Source organism: Loxodonta africana, chromosome X, assembly GCF_030014295.1.
Source record: "Loxodonta africana isolate mLoxAfr1 chromosome X, mLoxAfr1.hap2, whole genome shotgun sequence".
NCBI classification, from domain to species: domain Eukaryota; kingdom Metazoa; phylum Chordata; class Mammalia; order Proboscidea; family Elephantidae; genus Loxodonta; species Loxodonta africana.
The window spans coordinates 172,844,564-172,862,963 of record NC_087369.1 but is presented as its reverse complement, the minus strand read 5'-3'; the positions used below and the strand labels follow the sequence as shown (position 1 = coordinate 172,862,963).

At 46.1% G+C, this 18,400-nt stretch overlaps 2 protein-coding genes across 15 annotated transcripts in view; both read right to left on the bottom strand.

Annotated features, from left to right (window-relative positions):
* The window catches only part of MTMR1 (myotubularin related protein 1), a 56,188-nt gene extending 52,204 nt beyond the window's left edge, over positions 1-3,984 (bottom strand). For all 4 annotated transcript variants that reach the window (XR_010319688.1, XM_023540394.2, XM_064277717.1 and 1 more), the window contains exon 1: positions 3,871-3,984. The gene's annotated coding sequence lies outside the window, so the exon portion shown is untranslated. The remainder of the gene's footprint in view (positions 1-3,870) is intronic.
* A 6,070-nt stretch (positions 3,985-10,054) lies between these two features.
* The window catches only part of MTM1 (myotubularin 1), a 108,473-nt gene continuing 100,127 nt past the window's right edge, over positions 10,055-18,400 (bottom strand). For 2 of the 11 annotated variants that reach the window (XM_023540386.2, XM_023540389.2), the window contains 3 exons: positions 17,894-18,007; positions 14,376-14,552; positions 10,063-12,083 (listed from right to left, as the gene is read on the bottom strand). In XM_023540386.2, coding sequence (XP_023396154.1) covers positions 11,916-12,083; positions 14,376-14,552; positions 17,894-18,007 — 459 coding nt within the window. In that variant the 3' untranslated portion in view covers positions 10,063-11,915. Of the gene's footprint in view, positions 12,084-14,375; positions 14,553-17,893; positions 18,008-18,400 lie in introns of all 11 variants that reach the window. The other 9 variants (XM_064277716.1, XM_023540390.2, XM_023540387.2 and 6 more) reach the window with 8 other exon arrangements.

Sequence of the window (18,400 nt, the reverse complement as noted above, 5' to 3'; positions counted from 1 at the left end):
TTCGGCATTCCCCTCTCTTCTTTTTAGCCTGCCTGCTTCTCCACACTCCTGCCTTCAACAACCACTTGCACGCTACAGGCTCCCAGCTCTGTTCCTCCAGCCTGGACTCCTGATCTCCATGCCAACGTTCTTCCAGTCTGTGCCAGAGACACTGCCAACTCACCCTATCTAAACGGGCACCAGCCGCTCAGCCCCACAACCTGCTCCCCTCCTACGTCTCCTAACTCTGGAAAAAGCTCAGCCGACGGCCCAGCCACCCCAGGCCAGGAAGCCAGAGTTTACCTTCGAGTCCACCTGCCACTTCACCCTCACATCTGAAGGGTCCCCAAGTCGTGTCACTTGTACCTGCTAAGTGTACTAAGAATCCCCCTTTCTTATTCCAGACCACCGCCATCTCACTGTGTTTTCCTCAGCCTCATAAGTCTAAGCACCATCTATATACCAATGACTCCCAAATTTAGGTCTCCGGCAGAGACATTACCCCGGAACTCCAGGCTCATATAAACCAACCGCCTCCTTGACATCTGCTCTTGGACATGTAACTGGCACTTTGTCATTGGTACATCCAGAGCTGGAAGCCTTCTATTTCCTAAACCCATTCCAATTACAGTCTTCTCCAACTCAGCAACACCATTTCTCCACAAGCAATACCTTCCAACTGTCCTTGGTTCTTCTTCTCCCATACCAACAACCAATATTCAGCAAACCCTACTGGCTCTACCCTGCAGGTCTGACCACTCCCCCCAGCCCCCAACTCTATCACTCTGGTCTGAGCTGCCATTATCTCATTTGGACTCTAGCAATAGCCCCCTACCTGCTAGTTTCTCTGGATCCAATCCTTCCCCTTTGGGTCTAGTGTCCACACAGAGGCCGGAGATCCTACTGAAGTCTATGCCAGATGGTGCCACTCCTCTGCTCCAAAGCCCCCAATGGCTCCCACACCACCAAGTCTTCCCCAAGGCCTCCAAGCCTCTCCACCATCTGCCCCTCGGACCTCTCTGACCTTGCTTCCTACTGCTCTCCCCCTAACTCCCTCCACGCCAGTGACATTGGTCTTCTCTCTGATCCTTGAACATTTTGCTCACGCTTCCCACCCTAGGGCCTTTGCGCAGGCCTCTGCTTAGAATGCTATTGCCCCAGATACCTGTATGGCTGGATCCCACACCAATTTCTGGTCTTTACTCAAATGTCACCTTTCTCAGAGAGGCTTTCCCTGAGCGTCCTACCTAAAATTCCAACCACCCCATGAAGCACATACTCCCAATACTTCCCATCCCCTTCCCAGCTTAATTTTTCTCCCTAGCACCTATCCCCATTTGGCATAGTACACACGCCCCTCATTCAATGTCTCTGTCTCCCACCAAATGTATGCTCCACATGGGCAGAGATGGGTGTGTTTGTTCACTGCTGTGTGCTCAGGCCTAACACAGTGCGTGGCACAGCACAGGCACTCAGATTCACAGAATAACTGAATGAATGATCAAGTGTCAGAATAACCAACTAACTGGACTCCCTGCCTCCAGTTCATCTGCCACACTACTGCAGTGCAGTCGCCTATAAGTGCGTTGGAACCAAGAACTCGCCTGACTGAAATCCTTTTGTGGGTCCCCAAAGCTCGGGGGCGGTGGGGGGGCATGTAATGTCTTGTCCAAACCAGGACATTATTGAGAGCTGAAGGAGGATGCTATTAATAATTACACTGTCCCTATGGGTAAACCAGATCATATGGGCCACCTACTTGCAGCTGAGGTGGTTGTTAAAAAGAGCCCTGGTGGTGCACTGGTTAAGTGTTCAGCTACTAACTGAAAGGTTGGTGGTTCGAACTCACCAGCCACTCCACAGGAGAAAGACGTGGCAGTCAGCCTATGTAAAGGTTTACAGCCTTGGAAACCCTATGGGGCAGTTCTACTCTGTCCTATAGGGTTGCAATGAGTCAGAATTGACCTGATGGCAATGGGTTTGGTTTTTTAGTTTGGTTGGTTGCTAAAAATGCAGAATTCCAGGTCCTACCCCAGAGGTGGACTGATGAGATTTGAGGCAGGGCCTAAGAATCGGCATTTGCATCAAGCATTTGCAGTGATTCCTATGAAGGTTAACACAGAATCCCATAAGCCCATTGACATCGAGTCGATTCTAACTCATAGCGACCCTATAGGACAAAGCGGAACTGTTCCCTAGGGTTTCCAAGGCTGTAATCCTTACAGAAGCAGACTACTACATCTTTCTCCCACGGAGCAGCTGGTGGGTTCCAACCACTGACCTTTCAGTTAGCAGCCAACTGCTTTAACCACAACAGGGCCCAGAGCTTGATAAAGGCACAATTCTTTATAAAGGTACTCAAGCCCCTTCAAGAGCTGAGCCCTGACTTCCTGCAGGCCTTCTCTTAACAGTTTCTCACCTCCGCGGTTGCCAGCAGGAATGCACATTCCAGAAGCCCTCCCCAGCCTGTCCCCCTGCTAACTTCTACTCATTCTTCACCATTCTATTCAAATGTCAGCTGCCTCAGAAGGTCCTTGCTTAATGACCATACTCCCTGACCCCTCTACCACCACCACAGAAGAATTCAAGTATCCCAACTCTGTGTACCTAGAGGGCAGTGGATTGCAACTGAGGATGTGGAGTTTTTGAAAAATAAACTCCTAGGCTCACCTGAAGCCTCCGGAATCAGAATCCTTAGGCATGGGGCCTGGTCACCTGAAGTCCTTAAACAGCTTCTCAGAAGCTTCAGATGCACGCCCCATACAGAGCCCCACTGCCCTGGTGCTGTAACATAGCTTTTATCACTTTGGTTTAAATGTTGGCTTGTTTGTGGTCTCCGCTAAAAGGTAAGCCAGAGAGTCAAAGCCGTGCTGTCTTATCCTCTGTATCTCTAAGGCCTCCAAAACCTTGACTATTACAAGTACTGCCTTAGCTGTGATCAGTTTGCAGTGAAGTTGACTGCTTGGCTGATTAACTTATTAACATACATTGCAGTTACATGGAGATAGAAACAAACGAGTGGGTTTTCCCTGTTGTTCGTATACTTTTGGAAACTCCCAAAAGTTCAGCACACTGGTATGACTCAGACAGGCAGGAATGAACCGAACTCATCTCAAACCGACGGAGCTACATTACAACAGAGTCTCTTGCCTACTCTAGTGTCAGTGCACTGGCCCAGATGTGGAAAAACTGGATATTCCAGGCTAGGGGGATCATCCACCCCTTGGTCTCCAGGGTTGGGGAAGCCCTCCCAGTTGGACACATCGGTCTCTGGTTCTAACTGATGGATCTTAGTTCTGCACTGCCTGAGTGGCAGTATGCTCACATATGTATGCTCATAAATGCGATGCACCAGTTCCTTCAAAGTGTAAAGAACTGAAAGCAAGCGATTCTCTGTCCTGCATCATGAGCAGTTTGGAAGTTTGCCATCCCAGTTTTGCAAATCAGTGGATCTCTGCTCCGTGCCCTCGGTCGGGCTGCATCCCTCAGTCCGTGCTCTGAAGAACCCCAACACCAAAGTCCCCAGCGGAATTTTTGTCTTAAAACCACAAGCGGAAAAGGTAACGCTAAAAGAGGAAAGCCTGGCTGGAACTTCCTGCAGCCTAGGTGGCCCCGGGATGTTTTGACAGCTCCTGGGGGCTCAAGCGCGTCCCTGGTCGCAAGGCGGAAGTGAGCCAGGTGCGGGCCGCCCGAGGACCAAGTGCCAGGGAAGAGGCCTGGGGGTCCGAGAGGGAGTCCGGGGAGAGAGTCCGTGGGCTTCAGGGAGAGGGTCCGAGGGTCCGGCGTGGGGAGGGGTGCCCACGCTGGCCTCGGCGCGCGAGGGTCGGCCCGGCCTGGCGCGGGGCCCTCGGGGTCGGGGTCGGGGAGGCCGCGGGGGCCGGCCCCGCTTACCTGTCCAGGGCCTCCACGCTGGGCTGCCTGGAGCCGGCGGCGGGGCCCCCCGCGGCCCGGGGAAGCCTCCTGCTGCCCGCCGGCCCCGGGCCCCCGCCGCCCTCGCCGCCCGCCGCTGCCGCCGCCGCCGCCGCCACCGCCGCCGCCGCCGCCGCCGCCGCCGGCCTGTCCATGGCGCGTGGAGCCCGCCAAGCAGGGAGGAGAGCCGGCCCGGAAGGTCCTGCTGGCGCCTCTGCCCCTGCTCTGCGGCCCGCCGGCCTCAGGCGGCAGCCGCCATTAGCTGTCACCTGGCGGCCCCGAGTTACCCACAAGGCAGCGCGGCGCGGGGGCGGGGGCGACGCGGAACCGGCCGCCCCGTCCCCGGCCCCGCCCCCCGCCGCACCTGCGCGCCCCGCCCACTGGCCCGCGTGCCCCAAGCGTGGGGCCGGGGCCGCCTAAACCTAGGGGGGCTGACAAGCTGCCCCAGTGACCTGGGCCGGTCCAAAGCCACCCGGGTCAGAAATCCACAAACTCACGATGAAGCATAATGCACTTTGCTCCTCAGACTACCAGGTTGACTCCAGGGATCGGGGTTAGAAGTCAGGGGAAATTCGAGGAATAAAAATCATCTTTTCCCCCCGAGGGAGCCAGGAGAGTAGTGGGATGCAGACGTCAAATTCTCCTAAAAAGACCAGACTTAATGGTCTGACTGAGACTAGAAGGACCCTGGTGGTCATGGCCCCCAAACCTTCTGTTGGCTCAGGATAGGAACTGTTCCCGAAGCCAACTCTTCCGACAGGGAATGGACTGGACTATGAGATAGAAAATGATACTGGTGAGGAGTGAGCTTCTTGGATCAAGTAGACACATGAGACAATGTGGGCAGCTCCTGTCTACAGAAGAGATGAGAGAGCAGAGGGGGTCAGAAGCTGGCCTAATAGACAGGAAAATAGAGAGTGGAGGGAAGGAGTGTGCTGTCTCATTAGAGGGAGAATAACTGGGAGTATAGAGCGAGGTGTATATAAGGTTTTGTATGAGAGGCTGACTTGGTTTGCAAACTTTCACTTAAAGCACAATAAATTTTTTTTAAAAATCATCTTTCCCCGTAATTTCCCTTCCCAGAAAAATTTTGGGGTGGGGGAAGCACAGACCCGCAGGCTCTCCGGTCTTGACATTGTGAAGCACAAGTAGTCCTGTCTATTTAGCATTCCTCCCTGCAGGGTGCATCCCTCCCACTCCCCCAGCACACACGCCCACCTCCCTGCCATCTGTAGGGCAAGCAAGTGTTCTCATGCCGCCCTCGGAACTTCTGCCCGCGGTTTCTATGAAGAGGAGCATTTAACTCCTGTTGGTGAAAAACCCAACCCAACCAAAACCCATTGTGGTTGAGTGGATTCCGACTCACAGCGACCCTATAAGACAGAGTAGAACTGCCCCATAGGGTTTTCCAAGGCTGCAAATCCTTGCGGACACAGACTGCCACATCTTCATCCCGAAGTGAAAGACCAGTGCTCTTCAGATCAAGCCAGTGTCTGATGGTAAAGGCGTTTACGACGCTTGCTTTCTGGGCTAGATTGATTTCTCTGCCCATTTTGCTTCTGTTGCCATGTCCAACTGCCCGTCCACTCTCAGCTCACCCTGAGTGGGCCCAGACTCAAGGTGACCCCATGCACAATGGAAGGAAATGCTGCCCCGTCCTGCACCATCCCGTGATCAGTTGTGGATCTATTGTTGTGATCCATAGAGTTTTCATCGGCTGATTTTTGGAAGTAGATTGCCAGGCTTTTCTTCCTAGTCTCAGTCTGGAAGCTCTGCTGACACCTACCTGTCTACCACAGATGACCCTGCTGGTATTCAAAATACCGGTGGCATAGCTTCCAGCATCACAGCAACACGCATACCACCACAGTATGACAAACTGACAGACAGGTGGTGGATATCTATATGTACTGACAGAAAAAAATGAGGCCTCTGGGTCAGAGACAAAGATGGTTTTTTAATCACAGCAAAAGCAGCAGACAGAGCAAGATCTTCGGTCGATTCCCCAAGCTCCAATCCCCACAGGGCAACATGCTCTTTTGCCATGCGAGCTTGCCATTCCCATCCACATGAAGAGGTAGAATCAATTCCTCCACCTCCCCCGCCCTTGCATGTGAGCTGGCCCTATAACCTCCTTTAACAAATAGGGGGCCAGATGGCACCTGCATATGCAATGGGGTGCACCTTAAGAGAGGAACCCCAAATTTATGAAGCTCTGATCTTATATAGGGCTGCTAGTGATCTCCCATCCTCCCTTCCAGAGAGAAAGCTTACTCATTACCCTGGAATGCAAGCAAACTTCTCCTGGGGAATAGAATGAAAAGTGTTTACCTTTAGTACCCTGGACTGGCTCCAGGGAAAGAAGACATCTTCAAACTTCACTATCTGGGAATGTCTCTGTTATGAATTGAATTGTGCCCCCCCAAAATATGTGTCAACTTAGTTAGGCCATGATTCCCAGTATTGTGTGGTTGTCTCCCATTTTGGAATTGATGTAAATTTCCTCTGAGTTGTAAACCCTAATCTCTGCCTGTGGTTAATGAGACAAGATTGGGTTATGGCAAAGAGGATTAGGGAAACATGTAACACTCTTGGTCAGGTCACATCCCTGACCCAATGCAAAGTGAGTTTCCTGAGGTGTGGCCTCTGTCTCCTTTTATCTTACAAGAGATAAAAGGAAAAAGAAGTGAGCAGAGAGTGGGGGACCTCCTACCACCAAGAAACAGCGCCAGGAGCAGAGAGTGTCCTTTGGACCCGGGGTTCCTGTGCAGAGAAGTTCCTAGACCAAGGAACGATTGATGACAAGGACCTTCCCCCAGAGCCGACAGAGAGAGAAAGCCTTCCCCTGGAGCTGGCACCCTGAATTCGGACTTCTAGCCTACTGGACTGTGAGAGAATAAACTTCTCTTTGTTAAAGCCATCCACTTGTGGTATTTCTGTTATAGCAGCACTAGGTGACAAAGACAGTCTCCTTCTAGAATTTCATATCTTGGCTGTAAATGTACTAGCGCAAAGGACCCAGTACATGCAGAAATGTGGGGTACACAAAGAACTGTCTCCCAACACACATGCCCCCAGGCCCCACTCCCCCCTGCCCTGCAAGTCGCACACCAGGGCCTACCCATAGTTGTCGAGTTGAGTACCCTGCCTTCCCAGGAATCACTGTAAGCGCGACAGGTACATGGCCCCAGAGGCCCATCTGAAAGGGAAGCTGTGCGGTGGGGGTGAGTTCTCAGGCCCACGCCGGCATTCACGGGGGCGATCAAGGCTTTCTTTATCCTCTCAGCTGCACTCTGAATTTCTTGCCGGGGAAGGGGAAGGGTTGATGAGAATATGCTGCATGACGACGATATGTTTCTGCAGCGCACCATATAAAGCAGAGTTGTCAAAATTTCAAAATATGGCCTGGGACATCCATTAACATGCAGATTCATGAGCTCCACTCCAGATATGCTGCTGATTTAGGAGCTTGCGAGGGAGAGAGGAGGATGCTGGGAATCCACATTTCAAAAAGTGGTTCTGATACAGATGCTCCGAAAATTACACTCTGAGAACTCCCTTTAGAGGTAGCGAGAAGTCACGGCCGGGCTTTGGAGAGAGCTGAGCTGATCACATTTACATTTTAGAAAGATAACTTGGGCGGCAACGTGGAGGATCGGTTGGAGGGGCAGGAATGGTTGGGGAAGATCAGTGATGCGTGAGGCCTGACCTGGGACAGCTCTCAGTGACCGATGGGGTGTTGGGCATGAATGGGAAGGGGGAGGAGGCTAAGAGATGGGTCAAAGCTGATACCGAGGTTTCTGACTTGGGTAACTGGGTAGATGGTGATGCCAGTCACTGAGAGAAGGAACCTAGAATGACAGGCAGGTGGGATAGGCAAGTGAATAGAGTGAGTTCATTCTGGGCATGTTGAGTTTGACCCACCGTGAGTCACCGTGAATGGCCCCCTTTGATGACACCACCTTGTACGCCACACAACCAGCTCAATGATGGGTAGCAGCCTTGTGAGGTGCCTATGAGATAGCAAATGGAGATGTCCAGTAGGCAGTCACCATACGGGTATGGAGCTCAGGAGTGAGGAGGTAATAAAAAGTTGGTTCATTTTCATAAAATCTGAAAAGACTTTTTTAAATTTAATCTTCAGCTCCACAATTTGGGGACTACGTATGGTTCAGGCCACCACTTTCATTTCTGGAAAATGATATAAGCAAATGAAAGTGGACTTGATTACTTCTTGTCAACTGAGCTTCTCAAAAACAATTTTTTGCTAGGAATGAGCAAATCTAACGATCTATGGAACTACATGTGAATGCCACTGTAGAGAAACAGTCCCCTTGCTTAGAGGTGTCATGTCAACTCAAAAGAGCAAGGCTTTGAGCCATCTTTGCAGGTGAGCATGGATGACACTTGGAAGACATGCAAACTTTCAACAGTTCAAAAAACTCTCCTCCACAGCACACCCCACGTGTTGTCGGTTGAATTGTGTCCCCTCAAAAGATACGATGGTGTCCTAACCCCTGATACCTGTGAACATGACCTTTTTGGAAATAGGGTCTTGGAAAACGTAATCGGTTAGGTTAATATGAGGTCTTAGTGGAGTAGGGTGGGTCCTAATCCTACATGATTGGCATCCTTATAAAGAGATGAGATAGACACATACAGAGGAAGGATGCTGTGTGATACTGCAGCTGCAAGCGAAGGAATGCCTGGAGCTTCCAGAAGCTGGGAGAGAGTCTCCCTAAAAGCCTCAGAATGAATCAACTCAGCCAACACCTTGATCTTGGACTCCTAGCCTCCAGGACTTATAAGCCACCCATTAGTGGTCTGTTGTTACAGCGGCCCTAGGAAACTCAAGTAACATGGAAGTGCTGTCACCTTGGTGCATCGCAACAGGCCACTGAAGACGGCATCCACTTGATAAGCAAAGCATGGAGCTCTCTGTGGTTCAAGCCAGGACAGGGTGTGCAGTTCATGGTGTTCACTGTTATGCCCATTATCAGACTCTTTAGCCCAAAGCAATTCCTGGTGAATGATACAACAGATGGACTTAAGTTCTGTGTGTTCTTGCAAAACATTGCTGCCTTGGATCCAGGTTTTTAACAAGTCCCAGAAGCACCATCCAGTCATGTTTAAAAATCTTGGCCTGTCCACTTTTCAAGACTTTTCTCAACACAAAATTATTTCCTGATGTTGTATAACATTGGTGTTATGGGTTGTGTTCCCCCAAAAGACCTGTTGAAGTCCTAACCCCTGGTACCTGTGAACATGACCTTGTTTGGGAATAGGGTCTTGGCAGATGTAACTAGTTCAGTTAGCATGAGGTCATACTGAAGTAGGGCCTGGTGTCCTTATAATAAAAACAGGATAAGAGAAAAAGACACACACAGAGGGAGGTCGGCCATATGCCCACAGGAGCAGAGACTGGAATGACGTCGCCAAAAGCCAAGGAACATGTGGGGCTCCCAGAAGCTGGGCGAGACGAGAAATGATCTGCCCCTAGAGCCTTCGAAAAGAGCATGGCCCTGCTGACACCCTGAATTCAAACTTCTAGTCTCCAGAACTGTGAGACAATACATCCCTGTTTTAAGCCACAAGTTTGTGGCAATTTGTTACAACAGCTGTAAGAAACTAATACAATTAGACATTGTATTAGTTTTTCATCCCTGCCATAGTAAGTTACCATAAACTTAGCAGCTTAAAACAACACAAATTCATTGTCTCACAATTTCTGTAGGTCAGAAGTCCAGCATGACATAGCTGGGTCTTGTTTAGCACATCCCAAGGCTGGAATCGAGGTGCTGTCAGAGCTGTGTGCCTTTCGGGAGTCTCCAGGGGCAGAGCCTGCCCCCAAACTCATTGAAGTTAGAGGCTGAATTCAGTTCCTTGAGGCTGTAGGGCTGGTGTCCCTGCTTCCTTACTGGCTGTCAGCCTGGGGCCACTCCCTTAATATCAACTGCTGTGATCTCCATGTAGAGGCTGAAATTCATAGCGTTGTGTACATTCATCCCAGCACTTCTGGAAAAGCTATCCTTACTTTCAGGTTCCTGGGTGGTACAAACCGTTTGCACCCAACGACTAACTAAAAGGTTGGCGGTTCGAACTCACCCAGCAGCACCGTGGAAGAAAGTCCTGGCGATCTGCTTCCATAAAGATCACAGCCAAGAAAACCCTATGGAGCAGTTCTACTCTGTCACACATGGGGTCATCATGAGTAGGAATGGGCTCAATGGCAATGGGTTCGGTTTTTGGCATTCTTACTTCAGTAAAAGCAGCTGTGACTCTTAAAGTCTGCATTGTTAAATGACAATCATTGTTGGAATTGTGGAGAACCTTGTAAGGTTGCTAGCAGGACAGAGAAAAAAGCAAACCAACGAGATCCAGGAGAGAAAATAACATAGGTGTCACATGCATTTAAAACACGTATCTGCAGTTATAGCCCTGACAATTGAGCATCATGTTTTCATTAATATCTTTATTACAGCAGGTCTTTAGTCATTGCCATGAAAAATCTTCCATGAAACTTCACAAAATCCTTTAAGCTATTAGCATTAGCTTTTTTCTTTTTACGGAGTGACACTTTGTTAATTTATGAAATATTTACAGCGTTTACAAAAAGCAAGAGAATTTCTAATAAAATTTCTTATACTTACAAAATGCATACATTATACTACTGCATTTGAGATGCCTTATTTGGTAGCCCAATTAAGCTATGACATAAAATAATTTACAAAGATATATTTAATCTCTCTTAATTAATTGGAAACAAAACCATATTAGCTATAAATAGTCCTTTACAATCACTGTAAAACACATTACTTGTTTTAACTCTAGCCTTAACTTTTACAAACACACTTACTGAATGAATTAGTTCAGATATCAAATAGAACTGTGCAATTAAAATTTCATTTAATACTACAAAAAGAAAAAAAAAAAAACAATAAAACAAAAACAAACAAAAAACCTGAAAAGCAAACTGCCCGGTACTTCAAGTAAAAATTTGTAGAACCAGTTTTTATGCACACTTGAGGGAAGGGGCACCCGACACCATTGAAAATGAAATGCACGAAACACAATACTTTAAAGAATACGCTCAACAAATACACATCTGGGCACTGATTTCAAAGACTGCTGCTCCAGCAGGAGCTCACACACACAAGATGAAGAACCCTCCTTTGGTAGACAAGCTGGCTAGACTAGCGCGAGGTTTGCAAAAACATTCCCACCTAAGTAGCATCACGCCACCTGACACCCTTACACAGTGAGTGCTGTTTGCCACAACCTGAAAGCCATTCGGAATTTTCGGCAAGTTCATGAAAAATTTAGAAAATAGAACCAGCACAGTGAAAAAACAAATCATATTTAACTGGGCCCCATCAGTCCCTTAATATAAAAATAAGCTTCTCTTGAAAAGGAGGGGAAAACGCCTCATATTCCAAAATTTCAAAATAATGAGCAAAGCTCATCTCCGCAGCTATTTCTCCTTAAATCACCACTTAGGGTGGTACAAAATTTGGCAATTATGTAAACACCTTGCTTTTGGAGAATGCCTAGGAACTTGAGCTCAATTTGGTTTTGGCAGTAACACACATCTTTCACATTTGGATTCATTTTAGACAATCCAAAGTAACAATTAGAAGCAGCCTGGGGGAAAATCCATTTCACACACACATTTTCCCTTTTAACTTAAAATAATGTTGTTTCAATGAAACCCACAAAATCCATATTGTATACACAGTATTTCTAAACAGGTAAATTAAATTTAAATTTTCTTTTTAAAACCTGCTTATTTAATGGTGTCAGGATTTTCCAAAACATCATCTTGGCTCCTTTCTTCTGATTGCCATGTGGACACAGTATTTTTCTTGTAGTATGTATTATAGAAGGCACATATTCAAGAGCTTAAGGTTTTTTTAAGGTTATGTTAGTTCAAGTTCTATATGGAGGCAAATATTATAATCTACTTTGTACAAGATCAAAGTCAGATGTTTCCTTTATTCAGAGATGGAGCTCAGTGCCAGGGTTCCCGCTCAGAAGTGAGTTTGCACGTGGGGCATGATTTGGGAAGGACTTGCCGGGGAAGTCGGAGGATCGGAGATCTTGGCTGAGTTGGTAATCTGCAATTCCTCCAGCCGCTTGATGTATTCATCGCGCAAAGCTAAGAGCTCCATGTAACGCTGCTCCACTGGATTTGGCTGCTGGACAGAACCAGAAGACAAGAGTTACCCCTTCGTGCTGGCCAGGTCCCAAGAACACACCTATGCTACACTGCTGCTACTGCTGCTTTATGAATAAACCCTCTCCTTGAGGATTAACATAAAAACCAAGACCAAACCCATTGCTGTCAGCTCGATTCCAGCCGCTCTGAAGGAGAAAGATATGGCAGTCAGCTTCTGTAAAGATTACAGCCTTGGAAACCCTATGCGGCAGTTCTACTCTGTCCGATAGGGGCCATAGGAGTCAGAATTGACTCAATGGCACCCAACCACAACAATATACTTAGTTTACACTTCTACCATCACATTTATTCCCCTGCGTTATAATCAGCTGCTTAGGTCCTGGGCTGTCCTGCAGGCCTGCCCCTTGAGGGTGGAGACTGCCTCTTCTGAATCTCTGCGTCCCCCCAGGGACACACGGGGACACTCAGGATTTGGGAAATAAACATACACAGTGCTGAGGGACATAAAGATGTACACAAGACACTGCACGTTCAGAACATCTACCCAGAAAGGAGAAGTTGTTTTCTCTTTCGAGTAAATTTCAATGGATCATACTATAAACCAATTACTGACTTAAATAAATAAAAGTCTGCTAGGGAATACACATTCCTCTCTGACCCAGTCCCATTCTGTGAAGCCATAGGAGAATAAGTGGAATAAATGTATTATAGCAAATTCCTCTCAAGATGTCACTTCAAGCCTGACTTGTCACGGAAGTACCATTATTGCCTTTATATAGTCAGAAATGATTTGCTCCAAATTCCTTGAATTTCAAGAATCACCCCAAGGACAAACGGGTGAGGAAGATTCTAGAATCTGTGCAGAAATGGTCAACACTTTCTAAATGTTAACGGTGACTTATTTTATAGGACGAACACGCTGCTCATCCATAAAAGTCTTTTTCATTAGAAAAGGAACACGTCTTCTGTAATAGCAGTTAGAGCCCTGGAAACACCCCCATGCACTCTTTACTTGATATTCCAAACACTACAACTACCACGAAATACATTCCCTCAATCTGCTTCTCAAATCCCAAATGAAACAAGTGAATGTTCTCAAGCCCTGGAATCTGTCATTTTCCAGAAGAATACACATTTCAACCATTACTAAATGGCAAGAGCCTTTCATGCAAGTGAGAGACCTTGAAGTGCCAGTGCCAGCTAAAGCTGGCATTTCCCCAGTGAGAAAGGGAGCCCGCTGGCTGGAGTCGGGCTCGCTGCCTGAGCGGAATCAACAATTAAGGAGACAGGCTGCAGCAACACAGCCTTGCTGTCGCTGTGATCTTTCCATTGGGATTAAAGCAAGCGCTCTCTGCAAGACTGGCCTGGGAGAACAGGCAGTGGACCGTTTGAACCTCAGACAGCAGTGCAAACCTTTACAAAGAGCAACCCCAAGCACAGACTATTCCTAAGGCTTAGAACAGGTCACTAAACAAAGAGCCTTGGGAGCCTTCTCTACAATCTGCTTTGGAATGGAGGTGGAGTGGGGGCGGGGGGAGAAGGAAAAGCTGAAGTATATCTTTAATAAAATGTGGAGTCTTTTGCTTCAAAAATCATTGTTTCCATTTTTCATTGATAAATGGGGCCAAACAAATCTGCTATCTATGGACAGAACAATTATCTTTCTTTTACACGTAACCAGTACTAGTTGCCAGAGCCGACTCCGACTCACAGCAATCCCATGTGTGTCACAGTAGAACTGTGACTTTTTGCAAGTAGATCACCAGGAGCCTTTGGATGGATGGCTGTGAGCCTCCAACATTTCTGTTAGTCAATCAAGCAATGTTAACCATTTGCAGCACCCAGGGACTCCTTTAGAAGTAAAGGCCCTGGTTTAAAACAAAAACTTGTATGTTAGTTAACCTAGTACAGACACCTGGTCCAATACGGGAAAACCTATTTTCTTACCCTGGAAGGATCTTCTAAGTTTGGTCCCTGTAAGGAATTTTCCAGTGATGGATATGTGATGTGTAACGGCTTCAAGTGATTAAACGAAATCCTTGGCTATCAAAACTTAGACACTTTCCAGAGCTTTAAATCAGCTTACACTTTAATAAAAATTATATTATCCATGTTGACAGAGAAATTCAAGTTAAACATCGATAAAAATAAATGGGTTAGTACTTAACAACAAGTTCAGAGATGTGTTTTTTTTTAAGTCTGATATTTTTCTCTCACGATATTAAAAAACATACCGAATAACATTATCTAAAAGCCCAGAAGTAGTAAGTCAGTCAGCATTATTCTCTTTTCACGGTGCCATTTCACTTACTTGTTGTTTGATTCTGGGGTTCCATCTAATGTAGTAATTGACCCAAAGTTCCAAGTGGCGCATACTGGCGACTGGATATAAAACGCGATTGATTTCTTTAGTATAGAAGGGATTTTTGAATTTTTCTTTATTACTGTTTATCAGTGACCATAGAGAAACAGTTTTTTCTGTAACTTTCTATAGAAAAAGAGAAAGTGGAAAGCGTAAGTAAAAACACACATAAACCATTTTGCAACCTCTGGCCATCCAGATCAGCGTCATCTTGAACCATATTGCTCTCTGCTGAGTCACACACATTTACATTATCCCCCTAATAGCTCAAAATGCTTCATGGGCCAGTGAGTGCCATTTACTGATATTGGCAGAGATAATGGCCTAGCTCGAGAGCCACTATTTCTACCCGAAGCTAGAGGTGCAGGATGCTGGAACATTAAATGCAATTCACTGATCCATGAAGACTATTCCAGGGTAAAACAGTTGTAAACAGATGGGTGCTCTTTTTTATTTTTGGTGAAAATATACACAAGAAAACCTATATCCATTCAACAATTTCTACACATACAGTTCAGTGACACCAGTGGTGGTTGTTTTCGTTAGGTGCTGTCAAGTTAGTTCCTACTCATAGCGACCCTGTGTACCACGGAATGAAACACTGCCCGGTCCTGCGCCATCCTCACAATCCTTGCTATATTTGAGCCCGTTGTTGCAGCCACTGCGTCAATCCATCTTCTTGAGGGTCTTCCTCTTTTTCGCTGACCCTCTACCTTACCAAGCGTAATCTCCTTCTCCAGGGACTGATCCTTTCTGATAACATGTCCGAAGTATGAGATGTAGTCTCTCCATCCTCACTTCTAAGGAGCATTCTGGTTGTACTTCTTCCAAGAATGATTTGTTCATTCTTCTGGCAGTCCATGGTATATTCAATATTCTTCAACAACACCATAATTCAAAGGCACCAATTCTTCTTCGGTCTCTCTTATTCATTCATGATGTGATTGAAAATACCATGGCTTGGGTCAGGCGCACCTTAGTCTTCAAGGTGACATCTTTGCTCTTCAACACTTTGAAGAGGTCCTTTGCAGCAGATTTGCCCAATGCAACGTGTCTTTTGATTTCTTGACTGCTGCTTCCATGGCTGTTGATTGTGGATCCAAGTAAAATGAAATCCTTGACAACTTCAATCTTTTCTCCGTTTATCATGATGCTGCTCATTGGTCCATTTGTGAGGGTTTTTGTTTTCTTTATGTTGAGGTGTAATCCATACTGAAGGCTGTGGTCTTTGATCTTCATCAGTAAGTGCTTCAAGTCCTCTTCACTTTCAGCAAGCAAGGTTGTCCCATCTTTATATTGAAGGTTATTAATGAGTCTTCCTCCAATCCTGACGCCCCGTTCTTCTTCATATAGTCCAACTTCTGGGATTATTTGTTCAGCAAGCAGATTGAGTAACTATGGTGAAAGGATACAACCCCGATACACACCTTTCCTGACTTTACACCACGCACTATCCCGTTGCTGTGTTTTAACAATGACACTGGTTACAATCCTCATATTGTGTCACCATTCTCACCATCTCTACCTATGTTGTTTCACCACCATTAGCTTAGACTCACTGCCCCCTAAACTTTTCTTCTGTGCTTTAGTGTTACTGTTGTCAATTTGATTTCATATAGATAACTCTTTAAAAGGGCTCAATGTTCAAGGCAAACATTCTTTACTAGTTGGGCTAATCTGGTAAAGATGACTTCAGGGGAGAGTTTTGGTTCACGGTTTAACAATTATCTCAGGGCAACAGATTTGGCAGTTTCCCCAGTCTCAGTGGATCAGTAAGTCTGGCTTCATAAGAATTTGAAACTCTGTTCCACATTTTCCCCCTTCTTGATCAGGATTCAGCTACTGTGTGCTTGATCAAAATCTTCAATAATGGTAGCCAGGTACCTACCATCCAGTTCTTCTGGTCTCACGGCAAATGAGGTAGTAGTTCATAGAAGCACTTAGACCTATAGTCTATTTTCTTTTCCAATTCCTGGGTCTTCCTCTTCTGCTCCAGGCAAAGAGAGACCAATTGTTGTATCTGGGATGGCCATTCATAAGCTTTTAAGATCTCAGGCACTACTCACCAAACTGGGAGGTAGAACAGAAACTCTAAACACAATATTAGGCCAACTGACTGGACAGACCCACAAAACTATGACCCTAGACCTTCAAACCAAGAAAACTAATCTCATGAGGTGTTTAGTTGCAACTAAGTAGTACCAGCAACTTCAATCTTTTTTTGGAGGGGGGTTGCTGTTCCAATATTATATATAATGTCACATTTGCCATTTCGCCTTTTTTATAGTGTACAGCTTAGTGACATCAATTACATTACTAAAGTTGTGTAACTATTACCTTTAGTTGATGCCAATTTTCCCATCACCTTAAACAAAAATTCACTCCTTCCCAGAGAATGAGTTCCTCTTTTCCTCCCCGCTCCAGTAACCACTAATAACCATCACTCTTTATAAATTTGCCTATTCTTATCATTTCATGTAAATGAGAGCATATAATATTTGACCTTTTGTGATTGACTTATTTCACTCAGCAAATCTTTGAGGTTCATCCATGTTATAGCATGTACCAGGACTTCATTTTTCTTTACGGCTGAGTAATATTCCATTGTACATATGTAGCACACTGTGTTTATCCATTCATCTGCTGATGGGCACTAGGGTTGTTTCCACCTTTTGGCTATTGTGTATAGCGCTGCTATGAACATTTGTGTACCAGATTTTGTGTGGACATATGTTTTTAATTCTCTTGAATAAGTACCTAGGAGTGAAATTACTGGGTCATATGGTAGCTCCATGCTTAACTTTTTCAGGAACCACCAAACTGTTTTCCACAGTAGTTCTCACCACTTTACATCCCCATCAGCAATGGGTGAGGGTTCTAATTTCTCTGCCTCCCTGTCCACAGAGAGAGTTCTTTCAAGATCCTGCCTGGAACATAAGGTGCCAAGAATACTAGGAACTAAGTCAGGGGAGGGAGCTGGGGATCTCAACAGTCAGCACTTACCTGTTGGCCTCATCCTCCTCATGATACTACAGTCCCCAGCCCAGAAGCCCACTCTTACCCTCTCCAGAGAGGAACGCTCTAGACCTTTGTCAGAGGCCTCCACTCCAGAAAGGGGTGGAGGGAATCTGGGAATCTAAATCCTTATTCTAAATAGATCTTCAACTTATTCTTCTCCCTTTGCCCCAGATGTCTGGTACAGCTCATCCCTGAATCCTCTGGGGTTCCTGTGATGCAAAGTGGGTTGGTTCTTGGCTTTCTTCACTGCTAATTTGAGATTAGGTTATCTGAAGCTAAATTATTCACCATTATCTACCGCTTTCCAGCCTCCACCATTTTGTTGCTGTGCCTCCTTCCTCATTTCCCCTGTTCTTATAGGTTTGGCCTTTAATATTCCCTTTTGATTTCATGGCAGATTAGACACATTTTGGAGAGCCTCTACTAAAGAGATGAGCATTATTACTCACCTGTCTTTCTCGAGCAGATTCACAATTGAACAAGAAAGTACCAAACCGGCAACTATACAGATGATCCAAAATTGTAATCAAAAATTGTTCATTGAACTCAAAAGCTGTAGGGAACTAGACAAAAACAAACAAGCCAACATAGCATGAAGAATTGAGATTGATGTTTTATTAACTGAAAAGATGCATTGTAAAAGTAAATAAATGTGGCCACATTGTGGCGTTCCAGAAAGGATAGCAGGGGCTGCAATCTGCACACGCCCTATACCTCATTTGTTGGTGTTTTGCTCAGGACCAAGAAGTTTAAATAAGTGTGAAGTAAGGAATAAAGAAGAAAAGCAGGAAAACTGTCCTGTTTTCTGAGTTCTCTTGAGCCTATACGGTGTATCCAAAATCAAACCAAACTCATTGCCTTTAAGTGGATTCTGACTCATTGTGACCCTATAGGACAGAGAAGAACTGCCCCATAGGGTTTCCAAGGAGCAGCTGGTAGATTCCAACTGGTGACCT